General features: G+C 51.1%; 1 protein-coding gene across 1 annotated transcript; it reads left to right on the top strand.

Annotated features, from left to right (window-relative positions):
* Window positions 1-879: 879 nt before the first annotated feature.
* Window positions 880-8579, top strand: BLCAP (BLCAP apoptosis inducing factor). Its single transcript, XM_071759994.1, has 2 exons — window positions 880-1139; window positions 6938-8579. Exon 2 carries the CDS (start codon window positions 7025-7027, stop codon window positions 7286-7288), a length of 264 nt encoding a protein of 87 aa, XP_071616095.1. The 5' UTR covers window positions 880-1139; window positions 6938-7024; the 3' UTR covers window positions 7289-8579.
* The last annotated feature ends 4391 nt before the right edge of the window (window positions 8580-12970 follow it).

The raw sequence follows: 12970 nt of genomic DNA, 5'->3' as shown, positions 1-12970 counted from the left end.
CTCCAGAGTCCTGAATGCAGGAACAACACCACTGTGGCCTTTGGTTACTTACTGTGTCCATCAGACACAGGCTGGCCAAGTGGAAAACTGCAGGAAACACAAGACAACCCTGCAGCCATGGCCAGTGAGTTTAATACAGCTGGAAAAACCCAAGATTTTCCTGTTTGGGTTTTTGTTCCTGGGCTATTTGTACCCCTTCCTTGCATGGCCTCCTCAGGAGCCCAAAGCTGGGCACGGCCGAGCTGTACTCGGTAACCTGCTGCTCCACCTCTCCTTGAAAAGCAACACCGAGATGGATGCAGGTGCTCATTCCACTGAAGCCAGGAAAACGGGGGGCTCCTGGGGGCTGGATGGGGTTTCAGCTGGCAACAAAAGCGCACTGCCACGCGTGGCAAGAAAACAGCGTGCAAAAGCCACCCTGGGAACAGTATGGAATGCACGACAGCACCGACCCGGTGTGCCACGGAGTGCAACCGGCGTGTGAAGAGCGGGCAGCGGGGAGCAACACTGCCAGCTGCACGCAGAGAAAAACCTCCAAACAGCGGGCAACCGCGCCAGGAAGAGGGGGGAAAGAGCAAACCACCCGCAGAACCCCCGCGCAAGCGACGCGGTGCCCTGCAGCGCGCAAGGAAACCGCGTGCAGACACCTCCGAGAGCACCGCGACCGCAAACCGCTGCGCGCAACTCCCCCCGCCCGGCCGTGCGCAGACACGAGCAAGCAGCACTTTAAATTAAATGAAAATAAATCAACAACCACGAGAAAGACACCTCGGCACCCGCAGCTTCTCCGGCACCACCCAGCGCCCACGCACTGCGCGCCCCTCCCGCGCACGCGTAACACCGCCCCGCACATGCGCTCTGTGCGCGGCCCCGCCCCCCGGGCTGCCCCGGGCACCGCCTGACGGAGCCGCCCCCCCCACCCGCACCGCACCCTCGGCCGCCGCCGCTCCGCGGGCCCGCGGCGGAGCTGGACCGGGCCGAGCCGGGCCAGGAGGGCGGCGGGGCCCAGCGCTCTGCCGGGGTGCGCAGGCGGTGCCCGGGCGCACTGTCCCTGTCCCTCCCCTCCTCAGGGTGCGGCCCGGACGGGCCGGCGGTTGAGGCGGCCCCGGGATGGCGGCGTGAGGCGGCGGCACCGATCTGTGAGTAGGGGCTGTGGGTCGGGGGGGAAGGAAGCGGGTCGGGGGGAGCGGATCCCCCACCCCCGGAAGCCGATCCGGGTACCGCCCGGTCTTGGCGCGGCCTCTGGGGCTCTGCGGTACCGGGGGGTGAGCGCTCGGGGGGGGGGGATCCCGGTTTGGGGGGTGGCGGGGAGGGCCGCGCTCTCGTATCTGAGCGTGCGCGGTGGTAACGGAGCTCGGAGCCAACCGCCGGCTCCAAAGGACCGCAGCACCGCGCTCCCCAGCCCCGAACCTCCCCGCGGACTCACCGCTGGCTTCAGCCCTTCCTAAAGCAAAACCTGGCCCGGTTCCCCGGAGCGGGCCAGCCCCGGGACACCGATAGAGCAGAGGGCGCTGGGCAGTGCCCGGCCCGGCTCCCACCTGCACCCCGCGGGCCGGGCTGGGGTGTGAGCGTCACTCGTTACATCCCCAGCGCACAAACGAAGGAGAAGATGGAAAACAAAGCTTTGAAACGCAGTCCACAACACGCTGAACTCTCCTGTTCCTCATTCCCCCTCCACCGAAACATCCGAATTCATCTTGCCCTTCCTACCTCTATGTCAGAACCTCCCAGGTCCCCTGAGGCAGTGCTGCATTTTTTCCTCTCTTTACCTAAGACGCAGAAAAGTGGCATTTATCGGGCTGTATGCAGATTTCTGGAATCTGCTGAAGGCATGAAAGGTAGAGAAGAGATCCAAATGAAAAACTAAAGCTTGTTTTTCAGGAAACATGGAATGGGCCTGGAATTCCTGATCTTTGACAGTGAAACAAAAGCAAGGGGTGGGAATGAGGACCACTGCTGAAAATTAATGAATCGGTACAAATTAAAGTAGCAGCACTTCAGGTGACAGTTGACAATGTTGACATCTGTTCCCACCACAGAGCTGGCACACCTACAGTTCTTCAGCTGTCTTTGAGTGTTCAAGGCATGAACTTATCACTGGGATAAGACCTTTGCTAAAAATTGAAAACTCACTTTTTCCAGCTGAGTCATACCTGCAGATAAAGCTTAAAAAAACAAAAAAAACAAAAAAAACAAAAAAAACAAAAAAAACAGAAAAAATAGCAAGGCCAAAAAAAAAAAAAACAAACCCCAAAATTCACAACAACACCAACCAAACAAAACACCAACCCTCATAAATCCCTGACACTGCAAGTAGGTCTTAAAGTTTGACCAATTATGGTTCTTGGGTTTTTTAAGAAGGGGTGGCATCTAGAAAGCTGGTCTGCTGTTGCTTTTCTTAGCTGAACTCCTCAAACTCGTCACTTGATAGCTCTTTCACCTCTTTATTTTTCCCCATGCTCTGGATATTGTATATTTTTAGCAGCTGTTTTGAGTACTACATAGTATTTGGGAGTTGATTTTGAACACTTGCTGGCAGCATGGAGCACTGCCCATTTCCTGTGGCTGTGGCAGGGTTTTTGATCTAAACACTTTTAATCAAACTGTGCTACAGGTGAGCCTCATAGGTAAGAAACTCAGTGCAAGTCCCTGAGGCTTACTCTTCAGTTTATGTGCCCTGTCTAGATAAAAATCTCACAAGTTACACAATGTGGCTTTTCATTCCCAAGCAGAAATCTCTGGGGAAGGAGGAGATTTGCACCACCACCCTGCAATAAAAAAAAAAGTTACTTGGTCTTTTATTGCAGACCTTTTGGCTGGCAGCCTGGGGGACTGTTTGTGTAGCATCTGTACTGAGGATGTTCCTCGCTGACTGGACTGGCTTACTGGCTGCCTTAGCAAGGTCTGAACAAGCTTACTGTTTAAGTGCTTAGTGCAAGCTAGCTGATTGTTCTCCCCTGTCAGGGAAATGGACTGTTAAGGAATTAATAAATTCTTGAGAAAGGTACAGACTTGGTATTGGCGTGCTGATGTATAAAGCCTGTGGTGTAGGGACACCTCTTGGCCTCTTAATTGCTGAGTGAATTGGCTTGTAGAGTATCAAGGAACAGCTTCCTGGCTCCTCAGATGGATGTATTCTAAACTATGACTGATGATTCCAAAGCACTACAGACCTGAGCTGGGCTACTCACTTTCCACTTATTAAATTTTTGTTCTGGGTGTGAAAGGTTTGCTGCTACACTCACACTGGAGCCTGAAAACCCTCCCCACAAACACACACCAGTAGGACCTGCTGGTTTGGAATAGTCTGGGCAGGGGAGATGACAGAAAGCAGGGCTGAGAACATGGTGGAAGCTGATTAATAAGCATGTGGAAAAAAGTATTGGTGTTTGCTTACTAATGAGGGAACCTCCCCAGGCTGCTCCTCTGCCTGCAGAAACTGGCAGGGAGGAGGCAGCAGTAGCAGCATGGGAGCTGGGATGGAGCTGTGGGGAGAGCAGTGGGAGCATCTCCTGTGCTCTGCTGCTGAAGTGAGTTCCAGAGGCTCTCATAGCTGTGAAGGAGCACGAGGAGGCAGTGGTGGGGTGATGGAAAGGAGACATCTGGTAAACATGAGTGTTTGCCAAGTCAGATGACTTGAGCAGGAGCACGGAAGCAATCTTGAGGTTAGCAGGACACCAGGCAGGCTAAGGAGAGAGATGAGTCAGAGAACTCAGTGCTCTTGGAGAACAAGAGCAACTGGTTGAGGAAGAGCTGGATGCAGTTGTGAAACAGGGATCTGGTAGAAGTATTGTTGGGTGTTAGGTTCTTATATGCTCTGGGAGGTGGTAATCTTTAGCTTGGATCATGGAGGAAGGGACAAAGAAAACAAAGTAGGAATTCTTCATTTGCAAGTTGCACTTTGCTCGATATTGGGAAAACTGAATATTGATATGGCTTCAAGAAGGGACTGCCTGTCCAAGGAATGTGATAGTTCTCTCCTCAGTAAAGAATTGATGGCAGGATTCTCTTTGATCAACAGCATGGGAAGAGAACACAGTCTCATTACCAGCTGTATAAAGGTATCTCCAGTGAAGAGCTAGGAAGAGTATGTGTCTCACTAGGGGAAAGTCCTTTGAGGAAGAGGTTGCTCCATAAGTCTCAAGTAGTTGGTACCTTCTCTAGATCAGCTGTGGGATGCAGCAAAGGGATTGCAACCCTGAAGTGGTGGACAGCAAAGGAGCATGTGAAAATACAAAGGCAAAACTAACTGCTTGAACACCTGCGTTTGTAACAAGTCCAAGAGGTTTGCTGACTGAAGGGCACTGGCATTGAAACTTCATAGTAAAAATAACCACTATTAAGTGGTTCTGCAGAGTGGTTACATTGATTTCTACAAGCAACTGCCTCTCCCAGGAAATATCAATATTTAAAAATGGGCAATTTGTTCCGAGGTGGATTTGCGTTTGTGGGAAGCATTTAGGTAATGTTACACACTCAGGATCAGCTCACTGCTCAGGGCATTACTGTTTACATCTCTGCCATGGTGAGGCTGCCAGGCAGTGGAGATAAATGCAGCTACATCACGAGTTGTAATTATACTCTTAGACTGAAGTCACTGTGCCTGTAGACACTTTCAGCTAAAGCTTCAAGGGTGCAACGGGTCCCCCAAAGACTGCCACACATGTCCAGCTACTCAGGGCTGGATCCAGCAGAAGTATGATGTGATGTTTTGTACTGTGTTTGGAGCACTTGGGAGAGAGACTGTAGGAAACATAAAGGAGGGAACATCTCAGGAGGATTAATGTGGCTGCAGATCACAGATTGGGTAAAACTTTGTTATATTCAGCATGGTCTAAACTCAGAAGTTGGGTGATGGGGTTTAATTACCTCTCTGTTCAAATATTTGTTGTTAATTTTTTTTCTCTATATTCTTTCATTTGGAAAAAATAATAATTCTGCAGTACTTTTACTCCACAGACACCCAAGTGATTCACAGAAACTATCAGACAGCATGTTTTGTTCTGAAATAAATGGTCCTTATTTCCAGGTTACAGATGGAGGAAACAGTTTTCCCCTTAAAGATATGAGTGAGTGACCTGCATAAAATGGGACCAGCACTGGGAGTTTCATTCTTTTGACTTGAATTTATCCACACTGCAGTGTGGAATAGCTACTTCTTTATTTGTTGGCTCTATAACTGCAGTTTAGTTTTACTAACTGGACCCAGCTGCTTGCTTTCTGCTGGAGAACACTCCTTTACAAGAGCACCAGCACAACACACTTTCTCCAAATCCTCAAGTATCTGTTTGCTCTGGGGGAGATTTTGGGCTGTGTTTTCTCTAACATTGAAATAGAACACAGTGGATGGCAGTGTGCTGCTTGCTTCTGACAACACAGCAAGTTGGTACCTACAAGCTTACAGAGCTGCAAGACAAGCCTGACCTCAGTGGGTTTTTGGAAGAGAACCACGTGTGGTTTTCTCTTGGCTTTTCTATGCAATCCCTCATTCTCCCTCCCTCTGCCAGGAAATCCCTTCTCCTGCCAACAGGAGCCAGAGGAATGTGCTGTTTGTTTACCTTCTCACGCCTTCATCCTACTAACCTTCCCACCCCCAGTTGTAATCCTGACAGGCTCAGCTCAGCCCTTCATCCCTCTGACAGAGCACTACTGGGCTGAGTATTTTCAGAGGCAGAAGGATTGCTGCCAGGAGCTGTCCTCACCAGCCTCTGCTTAGTGGGGGTGAGGCTGTGGCATTCTGCATGGCTGGGGCTGTCTTTGTGTCCTGCCTGGCAGCTGCTTTGTTCAGTGTCACTGCACGTCAGGGTGATGTGATACAGGATGGCAGGGAAGACCATGCAAAAGGGAAGACCCTTCTCCACTATTCCCCTGCCTGGTTTTGCTCTTTTGGGGTAGTAAGTTAGGAGTAACCTCTTCTCATGGTTTCCCTACTGCATGTACTGAAGGAAAATTTGCAGGTTTTCCCTCCAAACAATACTGGTATCTTCTGCCCTGACCTATCACTATCCCAGACTGCTGAACTCTTCTGCCCCCTGTCAACAGTCCTGCAAGGCATTTATTATTTTTAAAGCCATTTGAAATTCTTGGGCAAAGATATTTTAACTGCTTAGAAAGAAAAAGCACCACACACTTAGTGTAGATGATGTGGCTGCTGAAGGTAGAAGCATGTTTTCTGGACTCCTGGTATGCTGCCATCCCTGTTAGAGAAGCCCTTAAAGCTCACTGTTTCCACAGGGGTTTATAATAATCCAAGTCAGGAAATCCTGTGTTTACAGCACTTATGAAAATTGCCATTTTGAGACTGTCCTCTCTTTGATCTATTCACATACTTCGTCTTATCTGACTTTAGCTGATTGGCAAGGATTATAAATCCCTTAAGCAGGGACTGTCCTTCCCTTTGTTTTGTGGCCTGGACACCATTAGGGCTTTCCTGGGTAGCTACCTGCATAGCTGGAGTTTTATGCTGCCTACTTCAAAGCTTTTTGGCAGCTCTGCTCTGAGGGAGCAGTTTGTGCAGTTAACACTTCTTACACAAACATTTCTTTGTAGCACCTAATTGTTTACCTTTTGGTTTCATTTCTTTATACCATCACTCAGCTCTTTGGATGGATAAATAAATACCTGTCTAGGAAAGGCTTCAGCAGTTTGTTTCCCCCTTTCCTTCAGCTCCTGCACTAGGCTGAAGAGTCTCAGCTGCTGACTTGGGTAGAAGCCTGAGAAACAGAGCACACAAGGGGTACACCAGCAATAGATCACCATGTCCCTGCCCAAGTGGTTTGGAAAGCAGGGAACTTCCCACCAGCTCTGAGACTTCATACTGAGAGTGTGAGCATCAGCATACAAATGCCTGGGAGTAAATAATACAAGAAGAATATGGATTTTTTTTTTTTTTTCTCCTGCTGTTTCTGACAGTGTGACATTTTACCTGTTCCTACAGAACAGCCTGCCTGCCAGAGGAGTTGCTGGAGACTGTTGTGGAGCTCACCTGCCTCCTGTTGCCACAGGGCCCCACCAGCCAGCCACAATGTACTGCCTGCAGTGGTTGCTGCCTGTCCTGCTCATCCCCAAGCCCCTGAACCCAGCATTGTGGTTCAGTCACTCGATGTTCATGGGCTTCTACCTGCTCAGTTTTCTCCTGGAACGGAAACCTTGCACGATCTGTGCCTTGGTCTTCCTGGCAGCTTTATTCCTCATCTGCTACAGCTGCTGGGGGAACTGCTTCCTGTATCACTGCACAGGATCCCAGTTGCCGGAATCAGCTCACGATCCCAGCATAGTGGGCACCTAGAAAACAATCATCTTCCAGTCTGCTGAGGGCTTTTGTTTTGCTTTTAAAAAGGGGGTGGGTTAGGGAGGAGGGAAGGGGGTGTTAGGCATGTGACTGGAGTAAAACCAGCCTGTTTCCTGTAAGTGTGTGTGGACTGGAGTGGTGAAGTCCTTCCACTCTGCCTGTGAAATTCCACTTGTTTACTGTGTGAACTCTGGCAGCACCACCTGCTTTTTTAGAAGCAGAAATCTTTTTTTTTTTTCCTTCCCGTATCACCGGGAATGGACACCAGCCCTCCAAACTGGTGGAGGACTGAGCTGCTGGCCTCTGCCCAGCTCTTGCCTGGCAGTGGAGTTGTGTGTCACTCACTTGTCTGCATTAGGCCACGGGGGTCTAAACTCAGGACTCTGGACCCACTGATCCTGCTCAAGTAGCTACAAGATCCTCTCCATCTTTCTCTTCGTGGGGAGTCAGCCTTCCCTCCTTGTGATCAAGGGCAAGCTCGACAGCTCACAGATGCACTTGGCCAAAAGCTGCTGGAGCCAGAGGCAGTTGAGTCACTCCTCCTGCTCAGCCTGCCAAAGAGATGCATGCACTGCTGAAGTGCTTTCTCAACTACTTATGCTCTGAGATCATAGCTTGAAAGCCTCAGTTATGCTGCTGCTTTTATAAAGCCTCACAGGTAGTGGAGACTGTCTCTTCCCCTCCTAGATTTCCAGGGTTTACTGAAGTATTTGACTGTTGGGATGCTGGAATATTTGGGGTTTTGTAAGTCACTGTGACCCTCATCCTATAAAACTCATGCCAGCCCCAAAAGCCAGGTGCAGGCAGGGTGGGAGAGGATGCTGAGGTTGGAGGCATGGCTTGAGGCAGTAAATGCTTCAGCAATTTCAGTGATAGTGTTTTCAATGATAGTGTTTTCTGGCCAGGGGTGACAGAAGGTGCTGGTGCTACTGACTGGAGAAGGGATGAGGCTGAAGGAATTCCTGGTGTCTCCACCTCACCTGGCAGAAGGATGTCAGAAAGCCTGGGTAGTGGTGGGTCAGTTCTACAGCCACAGCTCTGCAAGGCTCTGTGCTGCATACAGTACTTTGTGCAGAGCTCTTAGAGGTTCACACAAAATACTCTCTAGACTTTTAAGGGTTCCCTCCCCTTTGCCATCTCTTTGTCTTTATTCTAGTTTCATGGAGAGCAGCAGAAGCAGCTGTTGCTGTCCTAAGGAAGTTGAAGCTATGAGGTTGTGAAACTTCCAGAGTATTGTTTGTTCATTGCACAGCTGTTCAAAATGTTTAATAAAGCTTTATAAACTTTGGTCTGTGGCCTCCTGCCTAGCACGATGCACTGGCAGCTCATAGCAGAGTTCTTAGCCCAGCAGTGGTGTCTGCAGCACAGCAACCTCCAGCAAGAGGCAGAGTCCCTCTGCCCTGCAGCTCCTGGGGCTGACCCTCTCCTTAACTGGTTAACCTGACCGTGGACAGGCTGAGAACCACACTGCTGGTTCTTCACCAGGCTCATTTTACAACACATCTGGTCTCTATCTCTGCACTGACGTGACAGATTCCCCCTTTCCTTCCTGCTTATGAAATCAAAGCCCAGAGCCGTGTCCCGAAAGCCACTAATCCCTGACGCCGGCAGTAAAAGTGTGATCTGACAGGGGTTTACACAGCCTGAGCCTGTCCCATGATGCCACCTCTTCCTGGGCTGTCCTCCTGCAACCCCGCTGCCACCAGCCCTTCAGGGGGAGACTTGTGTCAGCCCTTCCCATCTCCAGCCACGATCCCGCGTCATACCAGGGGAAAAAGGGGGACACGTGCAGCAACCAGACAGAGCTGCCAGGTCTGACAGCACCCAGGAGACCTCAGAGGGTTAAAGGTTGTAGGAGCTGTGCTGAAAACAGCTTCCTCTACCCTTACTCCAAAGTTCTGAAGACCCAAGTCCAAGTTGGAAAGGGTTCAGGGTGTATCAGTGTTTACATGTTTATAAAAAGCCTGTGTGTGCCACATCACCAAGAGTAGATGACAGCTCTGTCATCTGCCAGGTGAGGGAAATCCCAGTAACTTATCAGCTACAGCATTAAGAACAGAAAGCAGAGGGGGGGCATCTCATTTGTAAACTACGAGCTATGGCAAAACTCTTATCTGCACTCTTATCTGAGCGTATTTTAAGTTTAAGTTTAAGTTAATGCAGTCCTTTTAAGAGTACGCTTTTGTTGCTAACTAACCAAGTTGTACTCTAGAGCAATTTAAATAAATCCTAGCCATGAAGCCAGACACTCCTTTGGCTTAGTACATGGGGTTCAAGACAGCTGCAGGCTTCCCCTTCTGTGAGACCCAACTTGGAGCTAAAAAGCACTTCAAAAGAGGAAGCTGCTGGTGTAGTGACAGGAGAAATCTCAGCAGACTGGTGGGTAAGCAGCTTGTCTTTTGCAGCCCTCCCACCCCAAATGCAGATGAAGAGCACACAGTCCTCACCAGCACTGCTGTACCCTCTTGAGGGCACTGAGATACCATCTTCACTTTAAAAGATGGAAAATTAAAGCAACTTATCCTGGTCAGACAGGACGCCTCAGGCAGAATGAGGAACCCAACCAGGTCTCACATCCCATGCTAATGCCCTGCTCATTTCTCTGTAAGAAGACCATGAGAAACCAGCCTGTGACTGCAGAACAGGTTGAACCCGATGGCTTTGGAAAAGCCTCATCCCAGCTTCCCTGCTTGTGCTCCACAAGTTGCACAGAGTCCCTACAGGCAGGGAACAGGAGTTTGCTGGCTGCATGGAAGAAAGCTCAGAGACGTTTTCCCTGGTCTCAAGGAACTTCTCTGCCAGAAGAGCAGTGGGGTGGCTCTGTCCCCTGATATCCTGGAGGGCTCTGCGTGGGGATCACCCTGGTGGGCTGGCACTCCAGGGGTAGCTACACTGGTGACTGGGCTGTGGGTTTAACACAACTGCTGTGTCCTGCCAGGTCCTGTGGAGCCTGGACACTGCCTGCAAGGGCTTTGGCACAGAGCAAGTCTCTGCTGTGTTATAAAGTGTCCATCTGCCCAGTTCTCCCTAGACACAGAGAGCCTTAAGCTGTTCGTTTGTCTTTCCATTTGAAGAAGAGATCAATTTCTAGGTCACAAAACAGATCAGTGACACAGCAGAGTCAGGAAAAGGTGGGGGTGGGACCAGCAAACCAAAATTCAGGCTCAGATCCCTAGAAATGATCCACTGCAACTCAGGCAGCCCTCAAGCTCCTCACTGCAGGTCTGGGGGATTCCCACTCCCCTCCTCACCACTGGTCAGGAAGTGGCACCATTCCCAAGATGAGCAACTGGGACACCACAAGGTTTGCCCACAACTGTTAGGCTGGTATAGTTTTGAACCCTAGATCTGCCAGACATCCATGTCAGAGCATCTCATCTCATCTCATCTCAGGGGCTGTTTAGCAATTGACCTCCCCAGCACTGCTCAGGGTGCAGGTAGGGACCTGGCTATCTGGGGCCACCAGCTCTTGTACCCCCAGATCTTGCTGGGCAATCAGTGCCTCCTTGCCTGGACGCTCTCCTTGCTTACCCTGAGACAAACCCACACAACGTGGCCTTACTAATTTAGCAGCAGATGGAGGAGAGGCTGATCCCTCTGAGGAGCTGTTTGGGCTCAGCCCCCAGCCAGCTCAGAGGCAGCTGAGTCCAGAGGTGCAGTCCTGATGCTGACAGCACTGAGCTCCTGCAGCCATCAGCCTCATCCCTCATCCTGTTACCCTGGGGCTAGTCCAGCCAAAACCTAAGCCAAGGAAGCCACCAACATCACTCAGAGCCACAGAAAACCCAGCCCTGTACCCTGTGGTCCTGCCTCTTTGCTCTAGAGCTGTTTTCTAGCCCTCAGACTGGGGAAGGGTCAGGTAAGGACATCAGCCTTTCCCTTGGGAGCCTGGAGATTAAGCCTTGGCAAGAAGGTTTTGCTACTCCTCTGAGCAAAGTCAAATCTGCTGGTAGCAGGGCAGGTGGGGACAGACAGCTGAGGTGCCACCCAGACCTGCTGCTGGGGCAGGTGAAATCGGAGTGACAAGAGTCCATAGGGGACAGCCAGGCTGTGTGCTCCCAGGTGACACGTGCCAGCAGCCTCCCCTTCACCCCTTGCTACCAGCAGCAGCACAGCCAGTGAGACCTCAGACCCCCAGGATCTGCTCTGGGAGACCCTCAGCACAGAGGGGAATTCAGGGCTGCCCCCAGGCACTGACTCCTCACTGGGAGCCTGGGACAAGGGCCAGGACTCGAGGCTTTGGGGGTGCTACCCCTGAGCTCTGGGGAAGGTTCAAAGGGGATGTTCAGGCCAAACGTGTCCTTGTCATTTCAGAAACCCTCTGCCCAGCACAAACTGCCCAGCACAGCCTCCTCACCAGACCTGTTGGGGGAACAGCCACAGCCCCCACCCTAACACCCAAATCCTCTCCCAGGCTTGCAAGCAGCCAGATTAAATCCATTAGAGGAGGCACAAAGTGTAATCCCCAGAAGCATCTGCCTGGCTCAGGCTGGGGACCCCAGCAGAAATTCTCATCTCACACCTCCTGGCCCAGCAGCCTCTGCCCCTCCAGGCACACACATTACCCTCTTCCAGCCCCATTCCACAGGGATGGCTTCTATGAAAAGCCTGGAGCTGAGAGGGGGGTCACTTAGGGGGGTGACTCCACAGCAAGGCAGAGGCCGAGCACAGTCAGGGCAGGTTGCAGGTCCTGCTGACTGCCCCAACCATCTCTGTGAGATGCTTCAGGGGCCACCAAGGCTGATGACAGACACAGAGCAGAGGGGACAAAGTGAAGAGGAAGGGAGCTGCCCTGAGCACAGAACCAGAGTCATCATGGTTGGAAAGGACCTTCAAAATCACCAAGTCCATCCAAGTGTCAGCCCTTCACCACCTTAGCCACTAAATCATCTCCAGTGATGCCAGGGAGGCAAACCAAGGGCTGGAGGAGCCTCTGCTCTGGCCTCATTCTGGGGGTGACCTCACCAGCCCACGCATCACCCAGGGACCAAGATAACCTCACAATCACTTAATTGTCTAATGAGAAGCAAAACAGGAAGCATTAAACACTTAAGGTGATGAGACTGAGACACTTACCTGAGGAGGGAACAGTCAGATCCAGGGGCTCAGGGCACCAAAGTCACTGGAGAAGGAGAAGGAGAAGGAGGAAGGAGGAAGGAGGAAGGGGGAAGGGGGAAGGGGGAAGGGGGAAGGGGGAAGGGGGAAGGGGGAAGGGGGAAGGGGGAAGGGGGAAGGGGGAAGGGGAAAGGGGAAAGGGGAAGGGGAAGGAGCCACCAGGCTTTTAAAGGGCCTCCTCCCCTATATAGCAATTACTTTATCACCCAGTGAAGGATCCCAATCAGCACCCAGTCATCACTAATGAAGCAAACCTACTCCTTGTAATGCTTGATGGAGCCAATCCTGCTGGGGGGGGGGTAGCCCCTCACCCTTCCCCTGTTCTGACCTCCCAGCCCAGGGGTTGGCAGTCAGGTCTCCTGCCAGCTGGGCTTCAGCACAGCTTTGGTGACAGCAGTGTGCACACCAGGGGCACTGTGTCACCAATAGCTGCTAAGAAATCCTCTCATACACGAGCTACACAATTTTCCTTTTTTTTTTTTTTTTATGTGTGGTTTGTTTGTATTTAATTATGAAATTGAAAAGTATTTACATCAACATTAGAGTTTCAAAGCATCTCCACCC

The sequence above is a fragment of the Heliangelus exortis genome, chromosome 16 (genome assembly GCF_036169615.1).
Source record: "Heliangelus exortis chromosome 16, bHelExo1.hap1, whole genome shotgun sequence".
Classification (NCBI taxonomy): Eukaryota; Metazoa; Chordata; class Aves; order Apodiformes; family Trochilidae; genus Heliangelus; species Heliangelus exortis.
Note: the sequence above shows the minus strand (reverse complement) of the source record. Positions and strands in the feature narration are given on the sequence as shown.

Excerpts from the sequence above, each read along its gene's own strand:
- BLCAP (XM_071759994.1), top strand. The coding sequence starts at position 7,025 with ATGTACTGCCTGCAGTGGTTGCTGCCTGTCCTGCTCATCCCCAAGCCC.